The 16,614-nt window shown below is 41.1% G+C and overlaps 1 protein-coding gene across 1 annotated transcript in view; it reads right to left on the bottom strand.

The window, feature by feature from the left end:
• DNAH8 (dynein axonemal heavy chain 8) overlaps positions 1–16,614 on the bottom strand; it is a 154,984-nt gene that overhangs the window by 26,601 nt on the left and 111,769 nt on the right. The window contains exons 68-75 of the mRNA XM_063125403.1: positions 15,531–15,658; positions 14,501–14,672; positions 11,575–11,730; positions 9,994–10,149; positions 6,884–7,066; positions 5,442–5,547; positions 2,894–3,146; positions 2,603–2,793 (exon numbers count right to left, since the gene is read on the bottom strand). Coding sequence (XP_062981473.1) covers positions 2,603–2,793; positions 2,894–3,146; positions 5,442–5,547; positions 6,884–7,066; positions 9,994–10,149; positions 11,575–11,730; positions 14,501–14,672; positions 15,531–15,658 — 1,345 coding nt within the window. The remainder of the gene's footprint in view (positions 1–2,602; positions 2,794–2,893; positions 3,147–5,441; positions 5,548–6,883; positions 7,067–9,993; positions 10,150–11,574; positions 11,731–14,500; positions 14,673–15,530; positions 15,659–16,614) is intronic.

A 16,614-nucleotide genomic window follows, 5' to 3' on the forward strand; every position in this document is an offset into this window, starting at 1 on the left:
GCTTTTGCTTCTACAGCAAGGATTTTGAGTATGCTATGATGCCAGCATTAGCCCTGGCATAGCAATCACTTGGCATACTAGGATTATAGGATCACTCTTACTACAAATCTTTACAAAAAGCTAACCAGTAAAGCAGCCTTCTCCAACGTGGTAGCCTCCCAATGTGGTGATGTACAACTCCTACCACTTCCAGCCAGGAGAGGCAATGGCCAAGGTTGGCTGGCAAGGATTGGACTTGCAGTCCAACACACCTGAAGGGGACCAGGTTGATGAAGGCTGTGGAAAGTATCACAACCATTATAACAACAATAACAGTTCACCAAAATAAATGTTAAGTTTTATACCTACACATGGAAACTGGCAGCCTTTTGTATTACATTTTCATATAATTAATTTGAAAGCATAAAAGATAAATGCTTGCATTCCTGCCATTATCCTTCATACCAATAATGCAGAGATGTTATTTGCAGTTATTTTAGCTTCAATATTTATTGTTTGCTACAATCTTTTAATTGCCCTTGTTTCATAGACTTATACCTGATTTCTGAATAAATTCATTCTCCTTGCATCTATGACGATAATGTATTATGGATAATTGTACATTTTGTATGATACACGCACTTTCCTTTATTAATAACTTCCTTTTAAAGGTTTTTTCCCCATGACTAATACAAAAAAAGAGCCAAAACCAAGTCTTATATTGTCACAGACAATACTCCATCACCAGCATTGCCTTCTTTAATATTTAGAACACATATAAAACTTTTAAGTTTCAAAAAGCGTTGGTGCATTAAATAATAAAGTGAACATAAGTCCTTCCTAAGAGTTTCCAGAGTAAGGACAAGAGCCAACCACTCTTCTTTGTGACCATACAAAGCAGGTCCCAATCACATTTTAGTTAACTGGAACCATGGTTTCCCTTCCTAGCTTGTTCTCAAATATAGAAACCAGGAGTGAGCAGAAAGTAGATCTTCAGATGTTTTGGACTTCAGCTCTCAATGTTCCTGACCAGTGGCCATGGCTGGCAGGGGATTCTGGGAGTTGAAGTCCCAAATATCTGGAGATTTATCTCCTGCTGACTCCTGGTCAAATGAAATCACAGTTCCCTGACTTCTAATGTCACTAGGAACTGTGGCCAGAAGTGGAAGCTTTCAGGGCCCTGCTAGACGATGGAGTAGCTCGTTGCAAGCCCCAGGCCGGTCCCTGTGCATCCAGATGATGCACAGGGGATCCCGGGCTCACGCAGGGGTAACCCTCCCTTGGCCTGGGATAACTGCCACCGGTTGTGGCCGAGTGTGTAGCCCGTTCCGCCGCTTTTCCCGGCTACCGCATTTACTTGTGAGTAGACAGGAAAAGCGGCGGGCTGCAGCCATCAGGGCAGGGTGGGGAGATGGGGGGGGGAACCGGAGCCAGGGGGATGGGGGGAATCAGAGATCGCGGGGGATGGGGGGAATCGGAGATCACGGGGGATGGGGGGAATCGGAGATCGCGGGGGATGGGGGGAATCGGGGATCGCGGGGGATGGGGGAATCAGAGATTGCGGGGGATGGGGGAATCGGGGATCGTGGGGGATGGGGGAATCGGGGATCGCGGGGGATGGGGGGAAGCGGAGATTGTGGGGGATGGGGGGAAGCGGAGATTGTGGGGGATGGGGGAAGCGGAGATCATGGGGGATGGAGGGATCGGAGATCGCAGGCGGGCGGGGGGATCATGGCCAGGGGCGGAAATCGGGGGCGGGGGGGAGCGGAGAATTTTTTTTAAAAAAACCCCACCCTACCTGCCGTTGCTGGAGTGCTCCTGCGCTGCTGCCCCCTTTTTAAAAAATGGCGGGTGTGACGGCAATCTTCCAGAGCTCGTCGTGCCTCGCATGTGAATGAGGGCGAGATCCCACGATAGTTGCATCACGGGATCTCCCCTCCTCTAACCCGGATTTACAGGTAGGTCTAGCTAAGGCCTCAGTCTCCTCTTCAAAAGGTGCAAAACAGACAAGAATTTGCAAGTTGGAGACTTGCCATAATTTGTTATTTCTGAGCTGTCTCTTACTTTTAAAAAATGTATATCATAATACAGCCTTCTACAACCTGGTGTCTTCGAGATGTTTGGGACTTCAACTTCCATCAGTCCCAGCCAGCATGACCAATGGTCAAGAATGCTGAGAATTGTAGCCAAGAACATCTGGTGGGTACCACGCAGGGGAAGGCTGCCATAAGATATAGCACATATATGCTTTTAGGTTGCAATCCTACATGCACTTACACACAAGTAATACCCGTTTACTTCAGCTGGATTAATCTGCACATCAACGTATACAGGTTTTCCAGCCTTTAAAAAATATACAAGAGTTTACATTTTAATAAAACTAACATTACACAAATGTTAATTAACACTGTAGAGTGTGCATAAGATTGGTTCAGATAAGGATCTAAATGGATCACCAGGGGATTTCATCCTGAATATCCCTTATCTCTTACAGCATTAAGCAGTTGCCTGCTCTCTCCTTAATCTACCACATAGGATTGTCAGAGAGATAAAATGGAAAAAAGTGTAGCCGACTACAAACCTTTGCAAGAAAGGTAAAAAGAATACAGAACTAGATAATTACCTTTAATGAGTGCCTGGAATTCTTTCGGCTTGACTTGACCCCTCTGGAGATCAATTTTTAATGTCAGAAGCAGTGTGAAGAGAAATTTGTGGTTTTCATATAATCCTCTAACAGAATATGTGAAAGTTTCATATGTCAAAAACTCAATAATATTTGAGATCCTTTTCTGTGGGATTGGAGACTTATCAGATCTATGGCATAAAAACAAAGCAAGCAAGCAAATGGATTAATATCAATATTGGATGGAATGCAGAAAATATAGGTTCTGTACAGATAGCATTGTGTTCTTACTTAGCCATGGATAGATCAAACAGTTTTAAGAACTGAGCTAGTGAAGTTTGGTACATGTTATTGACCATGCTCATTTCTGTGATAAGAAAATAAAGAATGCTTCCTCGTGTAGCAGCTGGACGATATTCCTCTTGTGCAGTGTTAATTTTTTTCTCAGTTTCTCCTGCAACTTCCAGTTTTTCAGATACTTCCATAGCAGTTTGTTTTGTGGTCCTCAAAACACCAATCAATGATTCATCATCCACCAAAGAGCCTAAAGGAAATCAGAGGACATGTTGTGTAATTAAGTTTTAGAATTTCCTGTGCAATTTCCAGAAATAAATATGGAAAAAAAATCTTCTTCTACCAAGTAAATATAGATTAATTTGTATAAAAAATGCAGGCCAAGCCATTCAAGGTCAGTGGTTCTTAATATTATAAACAAGGAGTATAATAGATATTCAGGGATTATGCAGTTTGCTTATCCAATATCACGCTATGCATCTTTCAGCAGCAGGCCAAACAACTAATTATGATGGGAGAAAGACAAGACCCCTTCTTCCCAGACACAAATTCTCTCTTTCACAGGAGACAATAAGAAAGGCTTTCTTTTGATTCCAGATGGAGAAACAGCATCAAGGCGGGGTAGGGGGGAACTACTGCATCAGCACAATGAATGATTGGATATAGTTAAACTATGGAATCTCTACCACAAAAGATATCATGATGGCCACCAATTTGGATAACTTTAAAAGGGAATGAGACATGTTCATGGAGGATAAGGCTACCAATGGCAACTAGTCCTGATAGCTATAAGTTACCCCGAGTAACAGAGGCAGTATGCTCATGTACACCAGTTCCTGGAGAACATGGGTGGGAAGGTGCTGTTGTGGGTTTTCCATGGGCAGCTGGTTAGCCACTATGAGAAGAATGCTGGACTGGGTGGACCCTTGGTCTGACCCAGCATGGCTCTTCTTACATTCTTATAGGCAAATGCTGGGTCTCCAGCATGGCCAACCACCCTGAATTAGGCTGGAAAGGCCCCCTTTGCTTTGTTTTTCTTCTTCTGGTGCTGAGAGGAGCTCAGAGCATCAGCAGTGAGTTGCCATTTTAATTCTCCCACAATCCCCATTGGCTCTACTTCTGAAGCATCATCATTCTGAAGCACTGCTACATTGAAGCAATTGTGGGATAATTCAAATGGCTGTCTGTTGCAGGCAGCTGCTGCTGATACTCCTCTCAGTGCCACCCATTTCATCTCTAACCGGACACTGTCATGTACCCTGTCACCACCCCAGCAGCACTCTCGCTGTGCACCTGATAAGTCTACTGTGGCCCAGGCTAGCAACAGCGAGAGGAGAGGAAAGAGGGTCCAGTGGCAATGGGGTGGGGAAAGGGAGCCCAGAGAGGGGGGTTTCAGGGCCCTTGAAACCTGGGCCTTAGCTAGACCAGGCTTTATCACGGGGCGAACCCCGGGATTGTCCCTGTGCATCCACATGACGCACAGGGGATCCCGGGATCAGGGAGGGATCATCCCTCCCTTGCCCTGGGATAGAGAACTCCCCTTTGGGCCCGGTTTTTCCACGGTCTCGTTGCTGTAATTCCTTGCACAGGGCGCAGCGCTGCGCCCATCGAAGGTAGGGGGGGAGCGGGAAAGTAGTTTAATTTTTTTAAAAAAAACTTACCTTTGAGCATGAGTGTTCATGCGCTCCATCCCCTTTAAAAAATAAAAAAGGCGGGCATGGCACCTCTCTTCCTGAGGTCGTCACGCCTCACGTGTAAAAGGAGGAGGGATCTCGCGTTAATCGCAACGTGAGATCTTCCCTCCTCCGTCGCGGACTATCGAGTAGGTCTAGCTAAGGCCATGGAGTCAATCCTTACTGTTGATTATAAGAGCCAATACTGGAGATGAAAACAGCTGCACAGTAGTGTCAAACACATCTGCCAGTGTGTTTTCTTGGAAGGAAGAGTTAATCTTCCACAATTGTTCATAAGGAGGAAAGACAGCTTCCATTGCACTTTGAAGCTAGTCTGCCTCAGGGTCTATTCATTTCAAACATATCCCCCCCACCCTCGCCAGAGTTATTCTCTCATCACTTTGCACATTCAGTATTTCACATCCTTATGGACAGAAAGGACATACTCAAATGTATGTGGTAATGTAGGCCCAGTTCTCGCAAACAGCACCTAGCATTGTGGTGGTGAACTTTACTGTTCCGTACTGTTTGAAATTGCACATACAACTCAATATTACTCTTTAAAAATAAAATTAAAATCTCTGCCTTTAGAAATAAGATAACAAGGAACAGACAAGGCTAGTATCCTTCTCCTTGATATCAAGTTTTTTGTTTGCATGGAGGAGCATTCAAGTATGTGAGCCTACAGGCTGACAAGGTACACTTCAGACAAACATTAACCATCTCAGAAAAACATTAATCGTCGCATTTGCTGCAAGTTAGAACTGGGCCTTTTAATAAAACAAGCCAGAAAGACATGTCACCCTTTCCCTTCTGGAAGGAGGGGAATGTCAGCATTAATAACTAAGAAATATGTAAAAATCAATACGTACCTTTAGTTGCAGTTAATTTATATAGGAGATTGTCTTCTAATTCTTTCATTTTCCGTTTATTATAAGTTACATCTTCCATGAGTTTAATTCTCTCTGCTTCCAGTTCCTATGTTAAATACCAAGACAAATTTTGTAGACATTATTTTAGCATTGCATAAAAATGCAATTGACTGCTTCGCAATGTAGGAGGATTTACATGTTTATATTTTTGTCTTTTAAACGATTGCCAAGATTATTATTTAACAGTCTTAGAGGTTCTCTATATTAGAAAAAACAACAACCACATCCTTGTGGTCTTTGATCTTTTCGTGTTCAAAACAGACCCCTTCAGACCGCTACCAACAGTGACCACGTGGTTTTGAATTGAAAAAGGGAATGCCACGGAAAAGAATAGGGCAGGATCTACATTACCGCTTTAAAATGGTTTATAACAGTAGTGACAACTGTTCGGGCCCAGGACACAATGCAGATACAGTTTTCAAACTGTTTTCAAAGTGTCATATCCTGTTTGGTGTAAGCTGCGATGAAACAGCGCCATCCAGTGGTGGGAAATCCCATCCTAAAGAGATGCTGGATTATTTCCTGTGTTAGAAAAACACAGGATTACTGGGGGTGGGTGGAACACAGAAGACGTTGTGGCGGTTGACGTGAGCGGCCAGTCATGCACATGCTATAAATAGCTCATTTAGAGAAACCCCTATAAGGAGATTCCGTGGCAAACATGTGATTCCTAACTGCACGTTTGCCAATTGTGCAAAGCAGGAGCGGTAGGAAGGAGGTGCTTTAGCTTTTCCCTAGCAGCCCTCTCCCCAGCCACTTCCCTCCATAAACCCAGCATACATGTCTTGAAAACCTGCCTGGGGAAAGTAGCCAAGAGATGGGTTGCAGAGGGAACGTGGCAGGAGGGGAAGTGTTCTCCCCCCCTGCAAACGCTGCCACCCACACCTTGCTCCTCCCCGCCCACCCTGTGTGGCGATAGAGGCAAGCACAAGGCTGCCTCCCCTACATTTCTTATTGAGCATGTTCTTCTTCCTTCAAAATATAATACAAACATATTGCTTAGAAAATCGTTAGTTGCCTCTTACATTTCCCCCCCCCATAGCATAAAACTTTTTAGGGTGTAATATTATGCCCTGATTTGATTAGCGTCTCCGTAAAATCTAGAGGACAAAGATTGTGGCCTTCCATTCACTGATAGAATTTTGTTTGGTCTGGATAACCACCAAGTAATTTTATCCCTGATTTAGAAAACATGCAGCTTCTGCCACCGTGCATTTGCTTCCTTCCAAAATTCATTCCCATCTACTCACCACAATATCAAATCACCATGGCCTTCTAGTAGACTTTAGACCTCCATTCCAGAATCAGTTTTTTTTAATTGCAGCGAAGCCCTGTTTCATTATGCCGTTAGTACAACCGCTCACTGTTATTTGTTATCTTACCTGTTTCTCTGTAAGAATTACTCTCTTCAATAACTGATTTTCAAGTCCTTTCATTGTAACAGTAAAATCAATTACTGATGTTTTAGCATTAATCTCAGGAGTGAAGGCAGGATTGGGCAATTTTGTAGTAATATAAAGTTTAAATGTATTCATGACATCTACTTCCTTATCCCCAACTTTCACCTAAACAACAATTCAAACCATATTTTATTGCATTGTAACCAGCATGTTTTGTTATTGTGAAATATCGTACAAGAAGATGTGGAGACTCAGAATAGCTCAAGATATATTTAATATCACATATCTTCATGAACAATGGAATTTTTAAAATCAACTTGGGTATAACAAATAATTATTAACTATCTATGTGGCAGTATAATCCTCTTTCTCTGTTTTTTCTAAAGCATTGGCCAAAATGATGCACTCCTTTGTATCCCTCTTTTCTAATTTTTCATGAGAGAGAGAGAGAGAGAGAGAGAGAGAGAAATAGAACAGTTGTGCAAATCAAGGGGAAAATGGCATGAGAATGGTAAAATGCTGGCGTATAGTATATTTAAAATTCCTTGTCCTATTTAAGCACCCATATTTCAAGGTAAATCTCTCAATTTCAAGGTACAAATCCAACAAGCATGCTATTACTTAGTGATACTTGAAAAATAGTCCTGTAGTACATTCCTGTGCTTCTGCCAAGCATTTATTAGATGCCTATGATTAATGCTGACCCAAACCCAACAAAACCTACAATGATATATAGATTATAGTCAGAGGGAAGAGAGTTCTGCTGTTCTTATGCACCACGTCAACTTATCATTTTGTCTTTTTGCATCACCTCATCTTGTCCGCCTTCTATTCCTCTGTGGGATTAATGCTTTATCACTGAACTGGCTGATAAATTCTATTCAGCGGAATAGGAAGAGTTAAATCTGTTGTGAGTTACTTCTTCCTTTACTCCACATGCATCTAATACTTAGCAAGCATCTTAAAAGGATAAATGCACATCAGGCATCCTGAGGTGGGGGGAGGATTCTGAGTGGGAAATGACGAGTGGGGAAAGAATTAAGCATCCTCTCCTCCTCTGGCTCCTCTGCTCAAAATGGCACCTCCTGAAATTGGTGTTCAATTAAAATACTGGCCATCAGGAATTTCTCATACACACTATTGTGTAACATATAGTTGGACCCTAACTGGCTTGTTTGTTCTGAAATTTCTGTGTGCCTTTCACCTGCATCTAGACCTTCTTATCATGCTACATCTAAAGGGCTTCTGGGCTACCTGGCTATCATTCACTTTGTATCTAGAGACTGACCTACTTGCCAATTTCAATGAAAGAATGAAGAGAGGCCAATACTAAATAAAGAGGAGGCCCAAGCAGTGGCAGCTGGTGCCCATATGGGCTGGTGGAAGAAAAGGGTATTTGCTGGATATTCTACTGAGGTTGCTAGAGGAGAACAAGAGACGATCAAGCGTAGCGCTTGGCAGCTGCATGCTGTGCACTGAAGGAAATGTACCTGGTTGTGAGGTGATCTGTCTACCACAAATTGGGGGGGGACTTTTCCATTTGTGCACAATATAGAGCCTTCTCTGAGCCTCAGAGAAGGAAAACTCTTCCCAATCATACTCACCCATGCAAGGGACTGTGAAGATTACTGAGTTGCATCTCTGAGAGGATCTGCTCTGGTTGGCTGGGGCAGATCAAGTTGGCAGAACATTAGCTTCACAGGTTGAACTCTTCCAGTGCCCTTAAAGGGGAAGGTCTAGGCCAGCGGTTCTCAACCTGTGGGTCGGGACCCCTTTGGGGGTCGAATGACCCTTTCACAGGGTTCGCCTAAGCCCATCGGAAAACACATATTTCCGATGGTCTTAGGAAACTGTTATGACTGAACTATGTCATGTATCATCTTTTGTATTATTAAAGCTATTGTTATGTATTATTTTCATTAGCAAACCATCCCATGACAATGGATCGTGTAGAGAAGAACGAAAATAATTTTATGGTTGGGGGTCACCACAACATGAGGAACTGTATTAAAGGGTCGCGGCATTAGGAAGGTTGAGAACCACTGGTCTAGGCACTCTTCCAGTACCTAGACCTTCAGCTCGTACTTATCAATTGTTCTCAGAAACCCAGTAGACACCTAGAATTAAGTATTGTGCTGGGAAAACTGGGACAGTAGGTATGCTTCAGCAAAATTTGAATTCTTGCTTTTTGTCACAGATTTGTTCAGGCCAAATCAAGGACATTAAAGACATGTACACAGCAACTGTGTACAAATACTTGACTTGGCTTGGCTGCACTTGACAGAACCAAGGTGTACTCTAGCATTTCTAGAAAACTCCTTGGTTGAACTACACACTAGGGTTAAGAGAGGAGGGAGTCCATGGCCACCCTTAAATAATAGATTCTGGTCCACCTGAGTTTATTCACATTCAAAAAGAATGTTAAGCAGGCAAAGGGGAAAGGCAGCTTATTGTCCCTTAGGGATCATTGTCGAACTCTGCATGTAGTGTACTTATTTTCCATATACTCAGAAGTGCAAAGATATAAGTGGGAAAAGTTACTCTGTTTCTATTCCCTGTGGTCCATGGAGGCTTGCGGCTCCAATTTTTGTGGGGCTGTGAATCCAATCCAGATTTCAGTCAGAATCAGCCAAAACTCTAAAAGATCTATCCAAGGTATTGAACCTATTTGGGGGATAGAGTTCAGCACCTTGGAAAGCTCCTTCAGAGTTCTGACTGGTTCTGACTGAAAGCCAGAATGGATTCACAGTCCACAGAAATTGGAACCACCAGCCTCCACTTCATGTGGTATTGATAGTGTTGGGGCAAGGGGTTGGGGAGGCTCCCTGTAGATCCCTTAAGATGCAAGGAGGGGCAAATAAGAACTATTCCCCCACAGAGTCACAAATAAAACAACAAAAACCGCTTCCTAAGGCCTCTGACCAATCTATCTCTTGGATTCTGAATTCGAGAAGAAACGTGTGAAGGGGGTGTTGCTCTGTTTGGTCACAAAATTTCTTTAGCTGCCTGCTATGAAGAGAGAGCAGTAATCATTTATCACATATTTGAACAATATATAAAATTTATTATATCTCTTTTGTAAAGTAACTAACCTTGAAAGACGTTCCAGATTTAATGAAGTTCTTTTCTAATATATTATCAAGGGCAGGATCTAATTCTTCACTTATATCCTCAATTAAAAGTGGTCTTCCCAGAGAGAGAGCATCCTCTAGGTGTGTGCGGAAATATTTATGATTCAGAGTTGTCACCTTAGAAACAAAAACCATCCGTTCTTTAGAAGAAGAAAGATAATTGGCTCATGTGCTTCTTGTTACTAATTTCTAGAGTCCTCTAAGCCAGCAATCCTACACACACTGAACTGGGTGTAAATCCCATTGAACTCAGTGGGGCTTATGTCTGTGTAAACATGGATAACATTGCACTATGTGCAAAGTGTTTTACATTTCTTTTCATGTTTAGCTTCATGCCAGCTTTCTTCATGCCAGCTTTCACTTTGCACTATGTGCAAAGTGTTTTACATTTCTTTTCATGTTTAGCTTCATGCCAGCTTTCTGAAACAGGCTGTTATTCCCATTTTTTAGATGGAAAACTGATACTGAGAGATGTCAGCCTACAACCACATGCCTAAGATCGGATTTGAACCAAGAATCCTCGCAGCTCTGTGTGCACCTGTTTTCCTGAGGTTTTGGCTTAGAGGTGTCTGAGCTCTGAATTTCTATAGGAAAGGTAATGAATATGGTGAGGTAGCTCATACTCTTCAAATTAGCAGCAGAGATGGGAAGAATCTGTGTAGAGAGAATGAATGCTTGCCCTGAAAGGCTCAAAGTAAAACTGACTTGCTTGTATGACCTGAGGGGTGGGGTGGGGAGAATGTCTACAAGACTTTTGACAATTATGAAGCTACCAGTTCAGCCAATTAACTACAAAGCTACCAGTTAAGCTAAATTTCACAGGTCTACTAGCAGCAAATAGGAACTCTGTGAAGTTCACAGGGATGGGGTATAGAGAACTGGTTAGTGTGCAAAAATGTGGACTTCACAGAGTTCGTATTTGCTGTTAGTACACCTGTGTAATTTGACTTAACTGGCAGCTTCATAGTTAATTAGGCCTCTCACACAGGCCTTTCACCCTGAAGCTGTTTTGACCAGCCATATGAAGTGAAGATAAGAGTGAAGCTGTTTCGTCCCACTCTTCTGATCTGGGAAGCTCTCCCTCACCCTTCTCCTGAATTTGACCTGTCAACTCTTCAGCTTGGGGAGGGAAAGATATAAATTCAAGCAGGCTAGTTTTGAACTTTAGTCTCGCTCCAAGGGGCACTGTGCGCACAACCAACTTGGAGAAACTTGTGGCCCTAGAAATGGTTTCTGCCTATTGTGGGGATTCTGAGAGACACCCAGCTGTGACAGGTTGATTAGCTGAAAAGAGGTTTGAGCTTTCTTTGCATATATTTTATGCATCTGTTTCCTATCAAAAAGATGTCATATTTTTGGTGCAAGTGGCTTTGTTTCATCTTGGTAATCCAAAGAATCTACTCTGACTTGACCTAAAAGAATCAGGTCTTCAGATCAATACAACATTACTCAGATGTACTTTACTCTGTTTCCAGGAAAAATATAGAAATATTTGCATGGAGAAGAGAACATACTTTTCCTTTAAAATTTTGCAACACTTACTTGTAATTCATTGTCCTTTTCTTTCTGTTTAATCCATGTTTTCCCTTGAGTTTGTGGATCTATCAAAAGTGGATATCTTGTTGCCTTAGTAACAATGATGCCATTTTGAACTGAGAGTTCATCTCCTGGAAGCCCTTGTAAGTTCCATTCGCTAATCTAGACATTAAGGACAAGTCATTTCCTCAGTAATTTACAACATCAAAAAAAAAAAAAATAGAAAACAGGAGAAGATTTAATGAAACACTAAAACAACAAGAAGTTCTGGATGCTTCAGTTCTGGATGCTGGCTAGCCAATGCGCTCCTCTAAGCCAGAAAAGATCTAACACCAAACCCTTCATCCATAGTCTCACTCATTGCCAGCACCACAATATTCTTCCCTTAAAAAGAGTCTGGCTATCACCAATGATGTTAGATCAATGTTCTTTTCACCCAAGGACGAAATCCAAACAGCCCTTAAGCACGACTTCACCATTCCAGCGACAGAGGGTTCAAAAGCGCTTTATTGATTAGTAATCAAGGCCTGGTCTCTTCAAAGGGAGCAATCAGACAAAAGACATAGGGAATACAGTACAGTATTTGAGCCTGCAAGGGGCAGGGCCCAGTTGCAGCATTAACCAATCAGAACATAACACTGGGGCATAGCTAATTATGCTAAACAATTCTCTCTGTTCTGTAAACAATACCTTTGGCCTTACAGTAAGTTACAAAAGTTAACTTTGACACAGCAGCACTGGAGCCGGAGCTCTTGTTTATATTAGATAAGAAGGATGCACTCAAGGAGACATTCTCGCATACAGGACATCATGACATTTTGCCTGCAATATGATGGCTACTTTACAGTTTCCTGTTAAAAATGGAGAGACCTCTGCTAACAATGAGATACACATACACCCTAAAAGATACACAGTGACACTCAAGACATACAGAGTACTGATTAAGGAAAAATACTAGTGGAAAGAGCTGCCTTCCTGAACCTGGCACCACCCAGATGTGCTGGATTATAACTCTCCATCATCCCAGCCAACAAGCATGCTGACTAGGGATGGTGGGAGATGTAGTCCAACACATCTGAAGTGTGCCAGGTTCAGGAAGGCTGGCGTGAACTATTAAATTACATACATTTGTCCTGTCTCATTTTTCTTTCTCTCCATCTCAGTGCTCCCACCCCATTCTCACCCCACATATAGGCTAGTATAGTTTAACATGTCAACTTGGGAGTATGCAGTGGAGATTTGTAGTTGTTTAAGCTGTGCTCTGTGCTGGTTAGGAAGCAACTTTTGAAATGTGGAAAATTTTAGTAAAAGACTGTGAAGCATCACAAGCAGTGGAGGCCGGTAGCTCGGATTTTGGTGGGGCTCTGAATTCATCCTGGGTTTCAGTCTGAACCTAGCAGAACTGTAAAGGAGCTATTTATACTGCTGAACCCTGTCCACAAAATAGGTTCATGACCTTGGATAGCTCCTTTAGAGTTTTGCCAGGTTCTGACTGATCAGGATTACCATTCATTACTGTATTAAAAAGTTACTTAACAATCAGTTATTGACCTCACCATGATTTATGGCTGAACATGTATATGTTTGATGACAAAGTTACTATCTTGTTGTAAGAAGAACAAAAACAACTACAGCAACACTAACACTTATGCCAAATAAACTGGTTAGTCTTTAATGAGATGCCATAGTAGTTTGTATTCTTTTATCAATTCAAGTTTTGCTGCACCTGTGTTCACTTGTTTTGCAGAAGGTTAACTTTATAGCAAATCACAAATAGCAATGTAATGACTAATCTGCTACAAGGCCAGAGATGTTTTATTGAATGAAGACAGCCTCAATCATTTCCATGATTATGTCAACTAGAAAAATTGCAGTCATGGAGTATTGTCACACATGTCCCTCTTTCCAGATCACATTAATATTTGTCTATGAGGTTGTGAATGCACCTCTACAGTCAAATGAAAACCACCCAACTTCTTCCATATATAAGCTGACCTTATGTCCAGGACGAGATAAAAAATAAGAAAGACATTTTTACAGTTCATATGCCACAGTGAATACTTTTCTCTTATAATAAATAAGAAACAGTGATTGATTGCAGCCTTATTTTATTTAAATTATGCATCCACTGTTAACATTTATGGTAAGAAATTAATTAAATTACAATTCTGAAGCAACACAGGAATTTTATGTGTCCCTTTCCATATAGGTTCTTCTAATACTGATATATAGCAGTAATTGTAATATTTGTGGCTGCAAACTTTTAAAAAATGATGCAAGTTTTAAACAAATAATCAAGTGTAAAACAAATAAATGTTACTTATCACACTGAAACTCTTATAGCAACTGAGTTGAAAATCATTGCTGGTTCAAGTTTCAATCCTCTGTTGGTGTTTGCCAGAATGGCTTCCTTCCATGAACCCACTCACAATACACTTTGGTTCCTCTTTCATTACAGTAATAAAACAAACTTTTTATTAAAACAATACATTGAATCCAACTATGTCCACCTGTTGGTGGAACAGCATCTCCTAATGGAATGGATTCTTCTCCTCCCCATTACAAATTCTCCCAATCCCCACAAAATTCTGCTCTAGAGGGTTGAGGGGCCCTATGGAACAGATTTGGGGGGGGGGGGCAGGGGGACGAGGGGAAGGGAGGGTTCATGCAACATTGGAAGTCTGCTCATTCAACATTGAACGTTTCTCTGTTCTAATGTATCATCAATAAGAAGGTATTTTTCAAATGATTTATAACTGTAAAAATATCATTTTTCTTACTATGGATTACTGTTCTCTGAGTATCATGGAGGGCATTCCTAACTTTAGAATGTCCTCTATGAAGGTCAGGAGAATAGGTAGAACCTACCCCATAATTAATAAACAGGATTAAAAGTTAGAGCTATAAAACATCAACCGAATACAAGACCTACCGTAGGAGGATCCACCAACATTGAAATGAGATTCAAGTTTTCAGTAAAAGGGATCTTTCGCAGTCTCATCTCTGTCTCCCATAAATCTTTAAGCAAAAGATTCCTGAATATCTGATTAAAAGGGCCACAATATGAAAGGAAGCCTGTGCAGAGTAAAACATCTCCCACAAGTCTAGAAAAATAAGGAATCTTTCATTAATACACTTTTGTTCCATTCTTTAAAATAATTAATGTGGCACAGCCATTTAAAAAAAAAACGCTTATAGAAATTCAAATAATGATGGCAAGGTTGAGGAGGGCTGATGTTTACTTCTAAGTTTTAAATGTGGAAGTTGAAGTTAGCCACACGCCTAATAATAATAATAATAATAATAATAATTATTATTATTATTATTATTATTATTATTATTATTTATTTCTTACCCGCCTCTCTGATTCGATCGAGGTGGGGAAGAAAAGCAAGCATAAAATACATAAAATACTGATTAAAAACATAGTATACACTGTTAAAAACATCCTAAATGCATACTAAAAGCATCCTAACTGTTGAAGTGAATGAGTCTTCCACTAGTGCTAGCCACTTGCTTCAGAGAGCTGATTAAAAGCAAGTCAGGACACTGGAGCAGCATTACTCCTTATATAACCTTGGAAATCAGCAGCGCTGATTTATAACGAGGAGGGAAACAAGATCACTATAATGGAGATCATTTTGAAGGTTCTAATTTTGCTCATACATTAGTTCCACACAATAAGAAGGGAGAGACTCCGAAACAAAGAAAGAAACAAAGAAAGAGAATTTTAGTATACATCAATCAGATGTATACTAAAATTAGACCTTTCAAATAGATTTTGGTGAAACATTATTATGAAATAACAGCCATGACAGTGTCACCAATTCCCCTTGAATTCACTGGGCCCCAACTATGCAAGTATTACCAGTATTTTCACAGCTTGAAGAATTATGCTTACCTATTGGGTTTTAATAATATTTTAACATGAATTCTGTTCCTTTATTTATTACATACTGCACCTGTTTATCTGGGCTCGGAACTCTTTACTTTGCTGGGTCCATCTAATTTTCTCTCCGCTCAAGCCGTCTATAAGTGCAGAGGCTGCCTGCATCTTTCTCCTACACATATCTGCATCATTCAAGAGGTCCTAAAGTTTGGAAATAACATGTCACACATTATGCTTTTCAAATGACCACCCTAATAGCTATACTACTTTAAAATAATGAATATATATCTTGAAAACAGATATATGCTATCAAGATCATTTATGGCATGAATGATGGTTGCTAGGTTCGGTCTGAAGATAAAATATTGCAGCATTCTCAACAGGCAGAGTGGATGAAAAGCTCCCATAGTAACCACTATTCTTGACAAGCGGCAATGAGCCTAGGAGCTTCAGAAACCAGAGAAACCAGAACCCATTGAGTAATGAATTCTCCCATTCATTTTATATAAAGACTTGCCAGCAGCCACCACCCCAGTCTGGATTCAGCTGGGCTATCCACATCCAGTATCCAACCCATGCAGAGACAGAATTATATGAGGTGAAACATTTGATTTGTATTTTAATTTCTGTTGTTTAAAAGCTGTATGTTGCCTAGAGGAATAGGTTAATATACTAATAAATATAACAAACACATAAATAAATGCTAGACTACAATGAACTGAAAAGAAGAAAAAGACTTGGGGATTATTCATGTACTGGTGCCATTTCATAACCATCTTGGCAAGGTCTTGCTCAAAAATTTCACATATATATTAAATGGGAGGAAAGTCAAGACAGCTGCCCGGTTCCAATGACATGACAAGCAATCATACATTTTTATCCATTAGAACTGCATTGAAGGGCTGTTTGTGAACACTTCAGGGTTGGTTGTATTGAAAGCTGCTTAAGGCAGGATGGCCCAGATCCCCATCTCTAAATCTTCATGTTACACTTATGTGTGCCCTCGTCAAACTGCCCAGCACAGTAAGAAAGGTAGATACCACCATATGGGCCCACCTCCTATGCCTTCTTATGGAAAGCTAACACAGTTGGGCTGTAATGGTCATATGATATACAGGGGCAGAGCCAATTGAGGAAACCAGAGATCCAGAGAGGAC

The sequence above is a fragment of the Elgaria multicarinata genome, chromosome 4, assembly GCF_023053635.1.
Source record: "Elgaria multicarinata webbii isolate HBS135686 ecotype San Diego chromosome 4, rElgMul1.1.pri, whole genome shotgun sequence".
In the NCBI taxonomy this organism is placed as follows: domain Eukaryota; kingdom Metazoa; phylum Chordata; class Lepidosauria; order Squamata; family Anguidae; genus Elgaria; species Elgaria multicarinata.